The sequence below is a fragment of the Pecten maximus genome, chromosome 1 (genome assembly GCF_902652985.1).
Source record: "Pecten maximus chromosome 1, xPecMax1.1, whole genome shotgun sequence".
Classification (NCBI taxonomy): domain Eukaryota; kingdom Metazoa; phylum Mollusca; class Bivalvia; order Pectinida; family Pectinidae; genus Pecten; species Pecten maximus.
The window spans coordinates 55,598,794-55,616,455 of NC_047015.1; the positions used below are offsets into that span (position 1 = coordinate 55,598,794).

Below are 17,662 nucleotides of genomic sequence, written 5' to 3' on the forward strand. Positions count from 1 at the left end.
TTTGTTCGTTTACAGAAATAGGAGATAGATTGCAACACAAACCATCACTTTGATTTTAATGTGATCTTAAATAGTAATATTGGCCTTATTTTATTTGTTGTCCAACATCTGTCCAAAACCTTAGCCTTAATTAAGTATCTATCATCTGTAGCGTCTGGCGAGCGGTGTAGCTTGTCCGCATGTATATTATTGCTTAGTGTTGCCTGCTACGAGTAGCACGCCTACGCTTATCGACTAGTTTAGACAGGTGCTCCCGTCAGCGTTTCTCGTCCGCCTCGATCTCACCATGCTTTGTGTATGATCTGTTCCCGCGAAAGGCGACCGATCGTCGACTGGGGAAGGGATTTTGGTCAAAATGAAAAACAGGAAACGTCAGAAGGATAACAGTGGTGTTCAGGAGTCGCAGAATGAGTCGGCAGAAGCTGATCGGGAGCTTTTCTTACAGGCATTTGAAAGTAAACATATCGGCATTGCTTTTGCTGTCCCAGTTTTCGCGACTGCAGACAGGAAGTTGTATTTATGTAGATCTTGGTCTATCGCTGTCCGTAATCGTGTTGAATATAATATATTGTGTTGATATACTATCACATCTTGTTAAATGACATGTGTGTTTAAATACTAACTATATATTTATATGAGATGATTGATACCTAATTAAATAAATAATCATCACTTGTAGTAAAATTCGATTATATTTGGATTGAAAACATTGGTAAGACCGGTCTCGTATCGATTTTTATCATTGATTGACATCTGTTGATGGTAACGATACGCTAAATGTAATCGGGTTATCGATCGATCGTCAGCTGCCGTATGTTCCCGTATGGTGTTAACGATAAATATTGTGGTGACAGTTTTTATTGGCGCATTTTTGCTGTCATTTCGTTAAAAATCTTAACTAGAGTAAATGAAAATTTGTAAAACAATATTTCTCAAAAAATCAGCTATTGTATATTTTATGTTATTAATCAATTATATTTATATAACTTATAGAATTATCTCCTTTTGTGTTTCTAAAGATACTCATTGATATTGTCTTTAATTTCAATCATTGTAACTAACTTATTAGGTCTGATATAATTTACTGTTCAAAATGTGAAAACTAGAATTTTTTTATCCAATCCACCTAGGGGGTATCAAAACTATGTGAACTACAAGTTGATATTTAAACCTCATTGTATATTCTTGCTACATAGAAATTTGAAGATGATAACAAATTCTTATGCATTAAAAGGTTTGTAATTTTCAACATTTAAGTCATGATTAACCTAACAATGAGGAAATGTTTTGATATTTTTTTTAAGATAATGAAACAGCTTGAAGTTTAGGAAAGATGATTATCGGGCAATATAACATGCATCAGGCTGCTGGAGAAGCAAACAGTAGTAAGAGTAATCTCCTATTATGGAAGATGAAGAAGTTATATAATTAGATAATTAAAAATTTCATGAGTTTTAAGTTGGGGTAAGATCTATAGATATGCAGGTAGGTAGAGTACTATTTGTTTGCTGAATTCAAGACAAAATTCCTTTTAAAATATTTTGCTTATTGGGGACCTAACTATAGTATACTGTTTATCTATGTGTACACTTAACAAAATTCTCAATTAAGATACATATTTGATACAGTTTTACTTATGAATTTCAGAACCTACACAAATATACAGATACCTACGTACAAGAAATATAGCTTCGGTAAGTGAATAAATGATATAGTTATTAATATTTTGGAACAAAAATCTGTCAGTTTTGATTTTATGAGACAATCTTGTATTTTATGAAATAGTCAACGAACCCTATATAATAATCAAAATTTTGGATGTTTGTGTATTTGATTGATATCTGCATTCTTATTATATTATAAACAACTTTTGTTTTGTTATCATTTTTTATGACTTCTTTGAGTATTATCTTTTCCTAGCACTGGTGATTCAGAAGCTTTTAAAAATTGGTGGAAATTGTCACTGATCCAAGGTTTTAAACAATTCATTTAAGAGTTTGCCCTGGTCTTTGCTAGATCTTTATTCAATAAAGACACTTTTAATACTAAGTCAATGCACGGTTAGTTTATCTTTTTCGCTGAATGATTAGTTTAATCTTCACGTAATGATAAAGGACCATAATATCTCGGACAAGCTTGAGTTTCAGGGTTTATGGGTCAAGGCCAAGGTCTCATACAATTTTTAGCAAGGGCCAGTAGGGGGACATATTTAGTTTAACTAGATAAGGAAGCATTAACCAATTTTTCCCCCCTTTTCCAGCCAATATTTCTCCACCGTACACTGACTTACATGAAACAAAGAAGAACATGCAGAGATAAGAAAAGGTAAAGAAAATAATTATATGTATATATGTATATCTGTCACATAATCAGACCTGTTATCTGGTGAATTCGCCTTTGTAATAATTTAGCATGTGTGATATACCCTGGAGCATTTCTCATTGGCTGCCCGTTGTCAGTATAATGTGACCAGGTGGGGTGTGCTGCTGGATGTCTTCTGCAGTATGTTTCAGTGAGATAGCACTATAAACCGGCAAAAGTTCCGGCCTATCACAAGGAGACTTAACACGAACATACCACGGCCTCCCAAAACACACATACGCACTCACCACACGCATGCATGTCGCACACACGGAAGACCCTCCTTAAATGACCTTAGCTGTTAATAGGACGTTAAACAAAATGAACCAAACCAAATGCTCCATTTAGTAATCCATTGTGACATCACATTATGGACTCATTTCATAAAAACACGGGTGAAATGAAAAGTTGTAAGATCCTGTTTTTATATAAAAAGAATTGATAATCTGTTATTTTATAATTTATTAACTACATCTGTAAATTTAGATTATTTTCCGAGGGCTGATAATGGGTCCCCTTCTCGATTAATATTTACGGCGTATACCAAATTTCCAAACACATTTTGGAAGTTTATTGCTGAAAATTTCCTTTCAAATTCTGGACACCAATCTTCTTCCAGAGGACAATTATCTTTTTCCAAACTCCTGAAAATAAGCTCTATCATTTATATGAAAAACAAGATTTCCAACATGTCTTCCTGGTATTTTGTACAATATGTCAAATACAAATAATTCATATCACCTCCCATGAATATAAACCTTTTGTTATTGTTAAACTTTACTGGTATTGATATTAAAACACAATATATGCTCTGTAAAATTATGTTTCTTGTTTCAGGAAATATTTCAAGATTGACTCGATCCTAAACTCTGTTGAAGACAAAACAAAAAGAATTTCACAAACAGACAGGTAGTAATCACACGTTTGCTTTATCTCAGCATTGCTTTCAGGTATAAATGAGCATTTGTACTGTCACATAAGACCTTAAAAAATAATAATTGTGTTTCTGTTAATGTGTCAGAAAAAATAGGGTAGGTATGTAGGGAAATTTTTTTATTTCTGATTAATTTTACTGAAGTTTTTTGGACAGAATAATTACTTTTAATAGTCCTTCCTTGAAAATGGCCCGTTAAAACTTTAGGGTAGGCACAAAAATAAAGGGTCGGTAGGGATAGCAGAAAAACAGCTGTTATTTTAGTCCTAATTTTGTACATGTATATGGATACATTGAGAGGAGTGTAACGCCAAACTAGGTCACTTGGACCTGTATATTATACTGCACTACATATGGGGCCGCGGTGGCCAAGTGGTTAAGGTGTCCTGACACTTAATCACTAGCCCTCCACCTCTGGGTTGCGAGTTTGAAACCCTACACGGGGCAGTTGCCAGGTACTGACCTGTAGGCTGGTGGTTTTTCTCTGGGTACTCCGGCTTTCCTCCACCTCCAAACGTGGCATGTCCTTAAATGACCCTGGAAGTTAATAGGACGTAAAACAAACCAAATATCAATGATTATCTTACCCTGATTATACAGGGGCCTGTACCTTTTCCATTGGAAAAATAAGGCCATATTTTTTTAATGTCCGGAAAAATGTACTTCTTCCAAGCTTAAAAAGAATCATCAAAACTATGCTTTAATATCATTTGAATATGCATACTATAGCTATAATCAATCTATTTTAACATTGGCTTGTGAAAACATTATGTGAAATGTATTATGATCATCATTTCTTCATATCTATTAACAAACAAGGAAACTTACACCTTTTGATTGGGAAAATATGAACTAAAAATTGGGAAAATACAGCAAAATTTCTCTAGGGGAAGGGGCCTGTATTCGGCCCCAAATCCACCCAAAAAAAATCACTGAATATGTCTAGATAAAAAAAAAAATATTGTAGATGTAGGGGTATTTTGATGTAAACATAAAACAAAATTTGAAGCCGATAGTAGGGCCGGCCCACTAGTGACTTTAAAGCAACCTTTTTGTGTTTACATCAAAATATTTTTATCGAAAGTAAGGAAAGAAGGCATGCAGAGAATACTATAGATATTTTAATCGTTCATCATATTTTAAAAGAATTGTACCTGTCATGTAAATGTTACAATAGTGATAGATATTAAATGAACTTTTGTTTATTTTGTAGTTACAAGTCTCAATTTATGAACCTGAATTTTAGTGCTTTCAATATTGATGAAGGTAAGTGTTGATTTAAAAAAAAAAAATGAAAAAATTAACTTTGATCAGATTTTCAAAAAAAAAAAATTCAGATCTGAATTATATCATTAATATTTCAGTATAAAATTTAAATGAACCTGTTTATGAACTTATTGCTTCACTTTCACAATAACATGTAAATATCTCACCATATTTGACCTGAAAATGATTCATATTGATGCTGAAGATAGTGATATGAAAATTTGATTATTAGATATGTGAATTGAAAGCATTTACTGTATATTGTTGCAATACGGTTTTCTTAACAGATTATGACAGAGACGCTGTGGACGTGGAAGTGACACTTTTAAAAATTTGCCACAAAAAACGAAAGGCAAGTATCATGCTTTTTGATGATATTGAAATACTCTAACATATCCAAAATGTGTTTGTTTTGCAAAGGGGGCCGAGTGGTTAAGGTGTCCAGTCACTTTACCACTAGCTCTCCACCTCTGGGTTGCGAGTTCGAAACCTACGTGGGGCAGTTGCCAGGTACTGACTGTAGGGCCGGTGAGTTTTTCTCCGGGTACTCTGGCTTTCCTCCACCTCCAAAACCTGGCACGTCCTTAAATGACCCTGGCTGTTAATACACTTGTTTTGCAAATATGGTCTTTATACAGGGTATGGAAGATGAAATTTTGAAGTTTATTGACTCAATTAATTTTTCCATAGGATGCCTCATCGCCGGTGATCAAGACTAGTCTCGGAAAGGTTCAGGTGTCTGTTAATCCCACCAATGTGAACGGCATCCCTAGCCGTCCGGTGTCAACTGTATCTGTGCCAAAGGATCATTTTGTCCAACACAACGGCCACACGGTCAAGTCATTTGCCTTACTGGTCAGCGTGACGTGTCCAGTTACTCCCGAACACACTAACGGCATGTGCAATGGCGACTCCAGTGATCACGGTAATAACATGTTTGGAAAGATGCATTGATCTAAAGATGGGGATTTTTGCACTAATTGGGAATATTTTGTTCAGTAAAATAAAGGGGGAAATGGGAATAGTCAGTCGATAGACTACATGTCATCTACGACAAAATAAGGGAAAATAAAAATTTTTTTATAATTTGGAAAGCGGTGATGTTAGCTATAAGTTATTTAACTTTTACATCATTACAAATAATATTGATAACAACATTGGTTATTGATTTACCTGTGAAGGTGTAATTAGGTTGTATCGATTTGTATTGTATCGAAGTGTATCGTACCGTGGGTGGATATTGTGATACGTATCGTATAAGTGTATCATTACAGCCCTACAGATTGATATGGTTCAGTCTGACACTATCAACAAAAAAAATTGTTTGGACGGGGGAGGTTGTCGCTCGAATCATGGTTTTGTTGTAGTTTGTACTGTAAACATTGAAATTCATGCGAGGGGGAAATTACGCTTGAATCATGGTTTTGTTGTAGTTTGTACTGTAAACATTGAAATTCATGCGAGGGGAAAATTACGCTTGAATCATGGTTTTGTTGTAGTTTGTACTGTAAACATTGAAATTCATGCGAGGGGGAAATTTACGCTTATTGCGCTGACTCTGTTCGCTAAATTTCCCCCATGCATATTATTTTAATATCAATTTTAATAATATTGAAATACAAGTGAAAGTGGATCGATCGCAAAATTACCCTCCCGCGAAAATAATCACGTTTACAGTAATCACGAAGTAGGGATAAAAATTTGATTGCCTCTGGAGACGGGAGAGTGGATTTTTACACCCCTGTACGGTTATTTAGATAAACTATTTGATGTATATTATAAGTGTTGTTTTTTCATACAGAAGAGCCAATGAGCAAGAAAAGGAAGAACGGCCAATCTTATAAAACCGCCATCGTGTATGGATCAGAACTTGTGATATACGATAGACAGAAGAGGTGTCAGCTCAGTGATGGAGACTATGAAGTCGTTCTCAAAGATCTTCAGGCAAAAGTCCTGCCAAAGAAACAAGCATCCTGGGAAACAATAATGGATGGCAAGGTTAGTGTGTAAATGCATGGTCCACTAATTTCAACACCATACCATGCTTTAAAAGTTTTCAGTTTCAGCTTAGATAAATGGTTAACAGGGCTTTTTGCTCACTGGTTTGGGATGGGGCCTTTGTCTCATTTAGGGAAGAAAATTGGTGAATTGGGAAAGATTTTTACTACTGAAAAACTCCCAATTCACCAGTTTTCCTAATTCACCAGTTTTCTTCCCAAAATAAGTCCCAAAGGCCCCATCCCAAACCAGTGAGAAAAAGCCCTGCCCTTCTTACCCTATAAATTGGTACCGACCAAGAAGATTTTACCAATCATTTTCAAGTAAGGGCTATTAGAGTCAAAGATTATTTCTCCCAATGTGAAACCTTTTTAATAGAAAAAACTACGAAAATACAGATTTCATGAGCTACTGACCAATTAAAGTCACCATATTTTTGTCTGGCATGTAGCTATAGGTAGAAACAAATGTAGTAAGACATGCAGTATGCTGAGCTACTTGCAGTATCTCATATTAACGTACATGGATCATTAATGAATGTGTTTGTGTTTCAGGCTGTAGGTGCGTTTGAGGTATTTAACTCGTATCCAACGCTACGTTTCACCATCAGCTGGACGGACACTGCTCAGGATCTCCACCACAACTCAGGCATGCTAGACGCTCACCAGGAGTTCCTCAGTAACAATCAGTATTCCAACCACATAATGTCCAACTATAACTCAGGTACATTTTGTATTTCTTATATATACATAGCCAGTGATTTTTGTCCTCGTCGATGTCACCACCTAGTTATAGTAGTCGGCCAGTCAAGGTCATAGTTAGCCTCTGTTTTCTCTGGTCTCGACACCAGACATTGGAGATTTTGATGATTAGATAGCTGGTATGAGACCAGAGCACACGACTCTAGGAAAGTGTAGAATTCTCTCACAGCTTGGTCTCACTAATATTCCACTCAACGATGATGATTTTGAAAATGCAATTTATCAGAAATTTCTGAAGGTGTTTGTCAATCTACAGCTTTCTTTCTTCCTTTTTTTTTTTTTTTTTTTGTAATGTTACCAAACAAAGAACTAGTTGATCTTATATTTTACCGAAAGATTTATCAGTCATTTACAAGCAATTAAGGAGATTTGAATATGTTAACAACTGTATTGAATGCGTTGTGTTCAGTATTAAAAATATTGATAACATGTAATAAATGCAGGGTTCACCCGCGACCCAAAAATTATAGACCATTTTGACAAGATTTCAGAAATCGTATGGGCCAAAACATAGAAACAAAGAGTATTGGTGGGCCATTTTGGAAAATATGGGGCAAATGGCCCCATGGCCCCCTCCAGAATTATCCCTGTAAATGTACTTTAGATTTACATCAGTTTACTTCTAAAGGGCAATTCTCTGCTAAATTTAGAAATCCGATTACGATTGATCGATTTTGAGTTTTTCGATTATCGATCCTTAAAGTGAAACCTGATTCGCATCACTAGTAGATATAGCTGTATCAGTTGTCTATTTCTTTTCAGGGATGAAAACCTCTCCAAAAGATGCCTATCAAACTACGCCAAAGAAACGCACACGGATGTTTTATCAATTTTTATATAACAACAATTCAAGGCAGCAGACGGAAGCGAAAGACGATCTTCACTGTCCGTGGTGTTCACTAAACTGTATGCAGCTCTACAATCTCTTTAAACATCTACGCCTCTGTCACGCTCGATTTAATTTTATCTATGTGGTAAGCTTATGAATCGGAAAATAACTAAAAACTTGGCACTGAAAAGTTAGGAAAATATTCCCTGTCATTAAATTTATTGTGAGAATAAAAATTAAATACATTTCTCTACACACAAATATTTAAAGCTTTTTTAATACTGCAGAATCTTTGAAATGCAATGATGCGTGAAATTCGTTATCAACAAATTTGTTTGGACCAGGACAACTGAAATATTAGCTGAGTGAAATATAATATCTCTTGCTGAAAACTGTAAATAAACCACTTGATTGGGTCACTGCAAATCAAAGAAATGAATGACATAGTTGATTCAATTACTGACCATTAGGCAAAATATCTACCAATTATAATACTTGAAAACTTAATGACATTGAATAATGCGTACTAAGGTTATAAAGGCTTATGAAAAAAAAAGAAAAATTGTATTTATTGATGAGCTGGAATTTTATAACTCAAAAGTCTGTATGAACGATATTTATTTCCTGTTTTGACAGCCTCATCCCAAAGGTGCCATGGTGGATGTATCCATCAATGAGCGATATGACGGTGCGTATGCTGGGAGTCCTCAGGATCTACATAGTCACATAGGGTACGCCTTCAGTCGGAATGGCCCTGTCCGACGTACCCCAGTGACGCACGTCATCGTTTACAGGTACGTAGCCTTAGGAATTTATTACATAGCTGGCCTGGTCTGCTGTGTGAAACAGCCCTGCCATAAAAAATGCTATCAAGATGTCACAAATAATTTATGATGTAATTGTTCTTTGGAAAAACATAACATCCGAGTTGAAATTTGCCCGTCTTGTATGAAAATTGATTTGTAAGGTTTCATTGACATTCTGATGAATTTCATTTATGTGATGAACAGAATCTTTCACTGGTGACTATGTTAAATTTTTCATGATTTTGTTTTAGACCGAAGCGACCAGAGGAAAGTTTAACAGAATTCATGGACCATGAGAATGATAATCATCAGACAAGTAGGCAGCTAGTACAGGGACACAATAGGTAAATTATCTATAGAGGTGGAACACAATAGGTAACTTTATATATAGAGGTGGAACACAATAGGTAACTTTATATATAGAGGTGGTACACAATAGGTAACTTTATATATAGAGGTGGAACACGATATGTAACTTTATATATAGAGGTGGTACACAATAGGTAAACTATATATAGAGGTGGAACACAATAGGTAAATTATATATAGAGGTGGTACACAATAGGTAAATTATATATAAAGGTGGTACACAATATGTAAATTATATATAGAGGTGGTACACAATAGGTAAATTATATATAGAGGAGGTACACAATAGGTAAATTATATATAGAGGTGGTACACAATAGGTAAATTATATATAGAGGAGGTACACCATAGGTAACTTTATATATAGAGGTGGTACACAATATGTAAATTATATATAGAGGTGGTACACAATAGGTAAATTATATATAGAGGAGGTACACAATAGGTAAATTATCTATAGAGGTGGTACACAATAGGTAAATTATATATAGAGGTGGTACACAATAGGTAATTATATATAGAGGTGGTACACAATAGGTAAATTATATATAGAGGAGGTACACAATAGGTAAATTATATATAGAGGTGGAAAACAATAGGTAAATTATATATAGAGGAGGTACACAATAGGTAAATTATATATAGAGGTGGTACACAATAGGTAAATTATATATACAGGTGGTACACAATAGGTAAATTATATATAGAGGTTGTACACAATATGTAAATTATATATAGAGGTGGTACACAATAGGTAAATTATATATAGAGGTGGTACACAATATGTAAATTATATATAGAGGTGGTACACAATAGGTAAATTATATATAGAGGTGGTACACAATAGGTAAATTATATATAGAGGTGGTACACAATAGGTAAATTATATATAGAGGAGGTACACAATAGGTAAATTATATATAGAGGTGGAAAACAATAGGTAAATTATATATACAGTAAAATACGTTTAGTACGAACACGCTTTTAGCGATTTTATGGATATTACGAACTGATCCCGATTCCCCAGCTTTTCTCCCTCTTACTTCTATGTAATTCTGTATTTATATTGCGAATTTCACATAGCGAAATATTGTCTATAACGAACCAATTTAGCGGTCCCGTCGGCTGAAATTCCATGTTATTTTAACACTTTAGTACGAACTCATCTCCGAAGTCGGAGTCATGCCCTGGTGATCACGACGGTGTTTTCGATAGGCACCCGAGGACATGTTTCAGGGTATATATTTGTTCGGCTATTGAATCAGTGAGTTATGTTTTCGATGACCTCTGAATAAAGTGAGTTGTTTTGACGATGTGTATGTCAAATTGTTAATCCATTCTAAGATGTCTTATTAGTGTGTACACAGTACATGTATGTTTCGCAATGGCTTTATCATCAAGCGATTGAGAGCTAGTGAAAACGAGACTTCCGGGGTAAAGGTCACCGCGACCGATTTCGTCAGTATCGATGCAGATGTTGTAAAAGACGTTATGAACGTTTTGGATAGTGAAGACGAGGAGAAAATAGAGACAGAGTAGGAACATTCCGTAATCAGTGGCGCTACGGCGAGTGATTATTTACACGAGATAAGCCATTTTTTGGAGTTCCAAAATGATATGTCAGATGTTTTTAGTACTTTGTACACACTTGCCTCACATGAAAAGTTTCGGCAGAAAATTATCACTGACTTAAAATAATTGAATTGCTTTTAATTTGTACATGCTTGTAATTTTATTTTCATATTTTCATACAGCGAAGTTTTTAGGAAAAAACAATAAATTTCGTAATACACGTAATACGAACTATCGATATAACGAACTGATTCAGTTGGTCCCCTGGAATTCGTTATAACCGTGTTTTACTGTAGAGGTGGTACACAATAGGTAAATTATATATAGAGGAGGTACACAATAGGCAAATTATATATAGAGGTGGTACACAATAGGTAAATTATCTATAGAGGTGGAACACAATAGGTAAATTATATATAGAGGTGGAACACAATAGGTAAACTATATATAGAGGTGGTACACAATAGGTAAACTATATATAGAGGTGGAACACAATAGGTAAATTATATATAGAGGTGATACACAATAGGTTAATTATATATAGAGGTACACAATAGGTAAACTATATATAGAGGTGGAACACAATAGGTAAATTATAAATAGAGGTGGAACACAATAGGTAAATTATATATAGAGGTGGAACACAATAGGTAAATTATATATAGAGGTGGTACACAATAGGTAAATTATATATAGAGGTGGAACACAATAGGTAAATTATATATAGAGGTGGAACACAATAGGTAAGATATATAGAGGTCGTACATAGTATTATTTCAACATGTAATCAGTATGTAAATATGTACATCACTAATGTGATATTTCTTGGACTATTTTTTTGTTGCTTGTGCAAGTTGGAAATCAATCCTGATGTAATAAAATGGACATTGAAGTTACAACATCAGATAGATATTTGGCAACAAAATAACTACCTCTGTTTAATTTTATCCGCCCCATTTTGACTTCAAATCGGTTCTAAGTGTTGGTTTTCTGAGTTACATGTTCACATTTATTTTTGGAATTTAGCTTAAATATGGGATAATTTTAGTTGGGCATTGGCTCCAATGACGGCCTCTAATAGCCCTCAGAAAAAACTAGATTTCATAAAAAGATTCTATATAACTAGCCTCTCAAAGGTTTGCAATAGTATACTTGTACAGACCGTTTTCATTAAAGCTCATATGAAATGAAATCTCTTAAGATCCTGTATATTTTACCAGCATGTCTTGGTTTTTATCAACATCTATTACGACGTGTTTTCAGGTTATACTATCAGACTGGGACTCGTTTACCCATCACGCCGCAGGAGATTAATGTCGAGACGGAGGAAGAAAGCGACCCCTTGTGGCTACGACAAAAAACAGTACAGGTTTGTGTTAGTTAAAAAATTTCACACAATGAAATCAATGCTAGACGTAGAAAACTGTAATTCATAGTGTTTCCTGGCCATTTTGTCTTCTGATAAAAGATACAAGATTTTAAAATTTTGAAATTTGAATGACTTAATTGGTCAAAAATAAGCAGCTTATATACAGCATATAGTACAAAATGGTGAAAAGGGCCTGTACTGTGACCTAAACAATGTTGTACTTTATGCTATATAATAGAGTGAAGACTAGACACGGAAAATAGTTCTAAAGGGTGCTGTATACAAATGACTTGATTCAGTTCCTAAAAACAGAAAACTTTTTTTGTAGTATTCAGTGTTAAAATGTTATGATAATTTCCTTTAATAATATATATGTACAAGATGAGTTACAAATGATTCCTTCATCAAAGTTGAAACATGAAAAAAATGAATTTTCTTGTGTTAAGTTTTAAAATGTTAAATATGTTGGTGGTATATGTCGAAGAATCAGTAGTTTGCAGTTTGGCTTTTAACCTTTGAGCATTTACACCATATTTGCAAATGGTAACCTTTTGTGCTTGCTGGAGCTGGAGTTTTTAAAGAAATTCTCTACATGTTCTGTAGAAGAGATATATGTCCTATTTAAAAACAAATGGCCAAGATAATTCTGAAAATACTGTAAAAATACATGCCACATTTAAGAAATCAAAGTGAAATTTAAGAAATTGAAATGTTCATATTCAACAAGTCAGATGAATTAAAATTATATTTATTAATAAAAACTACTGTAAATGTAGTTATTTTAGCATACTCAAATTTTAGCTCATTCTCTGAAATTAGCATACTCAAATTCTTAGCTCATTCTCTGAAATTAGCATACTCAAATTCTTAGCTCATCCTCTGAAATGAGCATACTCAAATTCTTAGCTCATCCTCTAAAATGATCATACCCAAATTTTTAGCTCATCCTCTAAAATTAGCAAACTCAAGTTTTAACGCATCCTCAAATTTTAATATACTCAATTTTTTGCCATAGCAGTGGTAAATAGGATTAACACAATCATATTTTGTTGCCATACTTTCTCCGTGAAAATCATGAAAATAAGAATACTGTTAAAACATGTACGCTACAGTAACTCATTTAATTTTACCATAATACTTTATTTTCACAGATGATAGATGAGTTTACAGATGTCAATGAAGGTGAAAAAGAACTTATGAAATTATGGAACCTGCATATAATGAAACACGAGTAAGTAACATTTTCGGATTTCATTATTATTTACTCTTTTGGGAGTAAAATTACTTGAATATTGAATTTTCATAGCTAAATGTTCAAAAGCATTTTCACAAGAAAGAAAGTGAAAAAAGTAATGCATTCTTTCAACCATACTTTTGTTTGTGAATTAGTTTTTCTGCAAAAGTATAGAAGGTGCTCATTTGTGGACAGATGCTTATTTGGGTGGAGGCTTATTTGTGGGTAGAGGTTTACCTGTGGACAGAGGTGTATTTGTGGGCAAATGCTTATTTGTTGGCAGAGACTTAAGTTTTACACTAGGGGAGGGGGCTTATTTGTGGGTACATGCTTATTTGTGGACGAGTTTTTGTGGGTAGAGGATTATCTGTGGACAGAGGCGTATTTGTGGGCAAATGCTTATTTGTTGGCAGAGACTTAAGTTTTATACTAGGGGAGGGGGCTTATTACAAATACCAAAAAATATATATAGATCTAGGGAAAGTGGTTGCCAAACATTAACCAGTAGCCTAATCCTTTCAGCCATAGGCTGTCAGAGCTGCCAACTATATATCTCTTGCATTAAAAATGAATAAGCACCAGCAAAAAAATTGTCTGTAGTTTTGGTGAAGCAGGTAGTGGTGATAAAATTTAGATACATTAAAACCTGTTTATATCAATTCCACAATACTTATTGTTATATAATTATATCCAAAAAATTTTGATACGGTTTTAGAAGTTTGAACCGTATTTGGAAAGTTAATTTTCTTCATAATTCACAGGTATTAAGTCTATTCATCTTAAGGCAGTTAAACTGTAGAAATAGTTACCTGGTCTAAGAAAGTTTTACTGTAGAAATAAATAGTTTAGCTGCTTTACCTCATCTTAGTTTTACTGTAGAAATAGTTAAGCTGTTTTACCTCGTCTAAGTTTGACTGTAGAAATAGTTAAGCTGTTTTACCTCGTTTTAGTTTTACTGTAGAAATAGTTAAGCTGTTTTACCTCGTCTAAGTTTTACTGTAGAAACAGTTTAGCTGTTTTACCTCATCTTAGTTTTACTGTAGAAATAGTTCAGCTGTTTTACCACGTTTTAGTTTTACTGTAGAAATAGTTTAGCAGTTTTACCTCGTCTAAGTTTTACTGTAGAAATAGTTTAGCTGTTTTACCTCGTCTGAGTTTTACTTTAGAAATAGTTAAGCTGTTTTACCTCGTCTAAGTTTTACTGGAGAAATAGTTAAGCTGTTTTATCTTGTCTAAGAAAGTTTTACTAGAAATGGTTCAGCCTTTTTACCTTGTCTAAAGTTTTACTGTAGAAATAGTTAAGCTGTTTTACCTCGTCTAAGTTTTACTGTAGAAATAGTTTAGCTGTTTTATCTCGTCTAAGAAAGTTTTACTAGAAATAGTTCAGCCTTTTTACCTTGTCTAAGAAAATTTCACTATAGAAATATTTATGTGTTGTAGCTACATTGCCGACTGTCAGATTCCCCAGGCATGCGACACGTTTATCGAGGAACATGGACAGGACATTGTGACCAGGTCTCTGTGCAGGAACCTCCTTCTTCATGTGATAAACCTGTTTGACTTCAGTCTAATCCGACCAGAAAATGTGCAGCGGACAATGGCAGCGTTAGAAAATCTTCGAGATCAAATGTCCGCGACTTTGTGATCAAACTGCAGGCTTCTTTGGCAGAAAATTTTCTTGCAAGATTGTGAGGATTTTGGATTGTAGCATAGAAGGGAGAAAATATTATATTATTAGTTTAAGTAGTGGTCGGGTATTTTCTTATTTCAATATCAAGTTTGTTTTGAAAGTTTAATATATTGAAGATGATTTTACTCTTGTGATATCAACATATTTGATCCTTTCAGAAATTGTCTACTTTTTTCCCCAACCTATTTCTGTATTCAAAAGAACATACTTTTTAAACTTTCGGCATCCTCCTTGCGCATTTAATATATTTTAAAAATTTGTTTTCGTGTCAACTCAGTATATCAACTTTGGGAAAGTTGCTTCTAAGTCTATAGATAAATGTCTTGGAGAAAGAGATATGTTTTAGCATGAGATTGAGTTCATCATTAAACTTACAAGCCACATAATGTTAGCCCTCTTCCATGCTACCATCCACAAGTTTTTGCATCTGTTCTGGCCGCGGACAGACTCCAGGGTTTACATCACCGGAGTGCCACAGTGGTACCGCAAATTTGTTCTTCGTTGGAATATCAATGCAGATGATATTTTAATTATTGAATGTATGTGTATGTTCCTTTTCCATGGTATTTGTTTGAATATCTGTGAAAGTTAAAATATAACCCATAGAAAACTTTTGAGAAAGAACGCGTATGGCTATAGAGAATGCTCCAGTCAAGATATGGAACAGCGAAATTGAGTTGTTTCAAATTAAATTTGTATGTGTTGGGAGATGAAAACAAGATTCCCTCACAAACAGGTTGGTACGGCATACTGGTGTCTCTCCGTTGTAACACATTGTTAGTTTCGTATACTGAATGAAATTTCGAATGTTTGCCATTATGATGTATATAATTGTCAGTATGGATGAAGAGTGGGAGGATTGTTTGAATGAAACGTGGGTTTGCATATATGGAAATTATTTTGAGCTGGAAAAGACCGAACTTCTGAGACAGAGAGGAGTCAAAGATGATAGAAGATTCGGGGGTACACGTACATAAGATGTACAGTAATCTTTCATATAATAATGTTATTTATTATTTAATTGTTACGAACAAAATTTTACTCCGTTTGAACTTTGACTCAAAAATCAAAAGGGTGACTCTGGGTGGATTTGTCGGTCTTTTCACGTTTCAAACACGACGTGTGGTGTGTGTATGTGGGCCGATTGTTCTGTTGTTACTTCTATGCATGAATTAAATGATAAACATCAGGGACTAAAACTACCAATGGAGCAGCTAAACTATTGGATGTAAAACTAAACTTTTCAAATGTTCGTCAAGTTGTCAGCATCTTCGTTCAAATTTTTAAGTTTTAAACATTTTTATGTTAGTCACTCATACTGGATAAATCTGTGTGTAAAATTTTGTGAGAATTTATTTTTCTTTGACTTTCATGTTGCCGTGGGTTATCTCCCTTCCCACATCATCCGGAGGTTTCATTGTGCTGGAAAATATGTAAAATGATTTTATCTGTTACAGATTATGTGGTTGTAAGTGATATTGCCCGACTTGTCTCTATTGGGGTGGGGTGAGGCTTGCTGCGGTAGAAAACAGTTTAAAATTGTGAGAAATATTGTCAGAAATACTGTTTCTGTTTCTATATTTCATTTACCTCTGAAATTTAGCACAAATATTCATGTCCAATCTCACGAGACATGTATGTACAACAGTGTTTTTCACCATGGCAACCAGGATTTAATTCTCAGAGTTGACATGAAAAGGTATTTTTGTCACCGCCCATCCATATGGGTTTTCTCTGGGTACCGTGTGACAAAACTTTATTCACAATCATTGCAAAATAATATTCACATATAGAATGGTGTTTAGTCTCGTTCAAAGCCAAATTTACAATTCTTACTGTATTTATTAACTGATGTTGATATTAGTCTGAATGAAACATAGGAATAGTAGGTCACCTGGTAAAATAGACATTTTCACCGAAATACTGCAACATGATCATAAAAAAAAAACACAGACTAAATGACGAGGATATCAAAAGCTGTATATATAGGGGTGCTTCTGTACTGTACTATACTGCAAGTACCAAACTACAGCTCTCTTTTGATTCACCGCTGAAATATAATATTTTAAACTATATTCGACTCGCTGCCATCCTGCATGAGTGAAGAATCTACTAGCTGTAGACTTGCTTCAAGTTTGGTAACACTTGCTTTCATTTGGCTATGGTGCGATTAACTACGAATGCCCTACAATCGTTCCAAAACTGTAATGATAACAGTTCTATGACCTTTGACCTTTGTCCGTGATACTAATTTCTATTAAATACTTTACTTTCAATTAGATGACCTTAGCTGTTGATAGGACGTTAAAGAAATAAAACCATACTTTCAATTAGATGACATTAGCTGTTGATAGGACGTTAAAGAAATAAAACCAAACCAAACCAAATTATTTTCAATAGCGTGGGTAGTATTCGTTGACCATTTTTACCAGAGTTGTGTTTTAAGAGATAAGTACGGGCCTCGTGATCTTGT

The 17,662-nt window shown here is 34.3% G+C and overlaps 1 protein-coding gene across 1 annotated transcript; it reads left to right on the forward strand.

Annotated features, from left to right (window-relative positions):
• The first annotated feature begins 255 nt into the window (after positions 1-255).
• LOC117338528 (polycomb protein SUZ12-like) lies at positions 256-17,197 on the forward strand. The gene is made up of 15 exons (XM_033899889.1): positions 256-455; positions 1,648-1,694; positions 2,261-2,325; positions 3,199-3,270; positions 4,509-4,561; positions 4,849-4,913; positions 5,252-5,486; positions 6,363-6,559; positions 7,114-7,282; positions 8,083-8,294; positions 8,786-8,943; positions 9,207-9,299; positions 12,160-12,265; positions 13,417-13,496; positions 14,940-17,197. Exons 1-15 carry the CDS (start codon positions 356-358, stop codon positions 15,142-15,144), a joined length of 1,857 nt encoding a protein of 618 aa, XP_033755780.1. The 5' UTR covers positions 256-355; the 3' UTR covers positions 15,145-17,197.
• Positions 17,198-17,662: the final 465 nt, after the last annotated feature.

Coding starts and splice junctions, on each gene's coding strand:
- LOC117338528 (XM_033899889.1), top strand. CDS start 356: ATGAAAAACAGGAAACGTCAGAAGGATAACAGTGGTGTTCAGGAGTCG. Junction 456..1,647: donor TTTCTTACAGGCATTTGAAA/GTAAACATATCG, acceptor TATGAATTTCAG/AACCTACACAAATATACAGA. Junction 8,944..9,206: donor ACGCACGTCATCGTTTACAG/GTACGTAGCCTT, acceptor ATTTTGTTTTAG/ACCGAAGCGACCAGAGGAAA.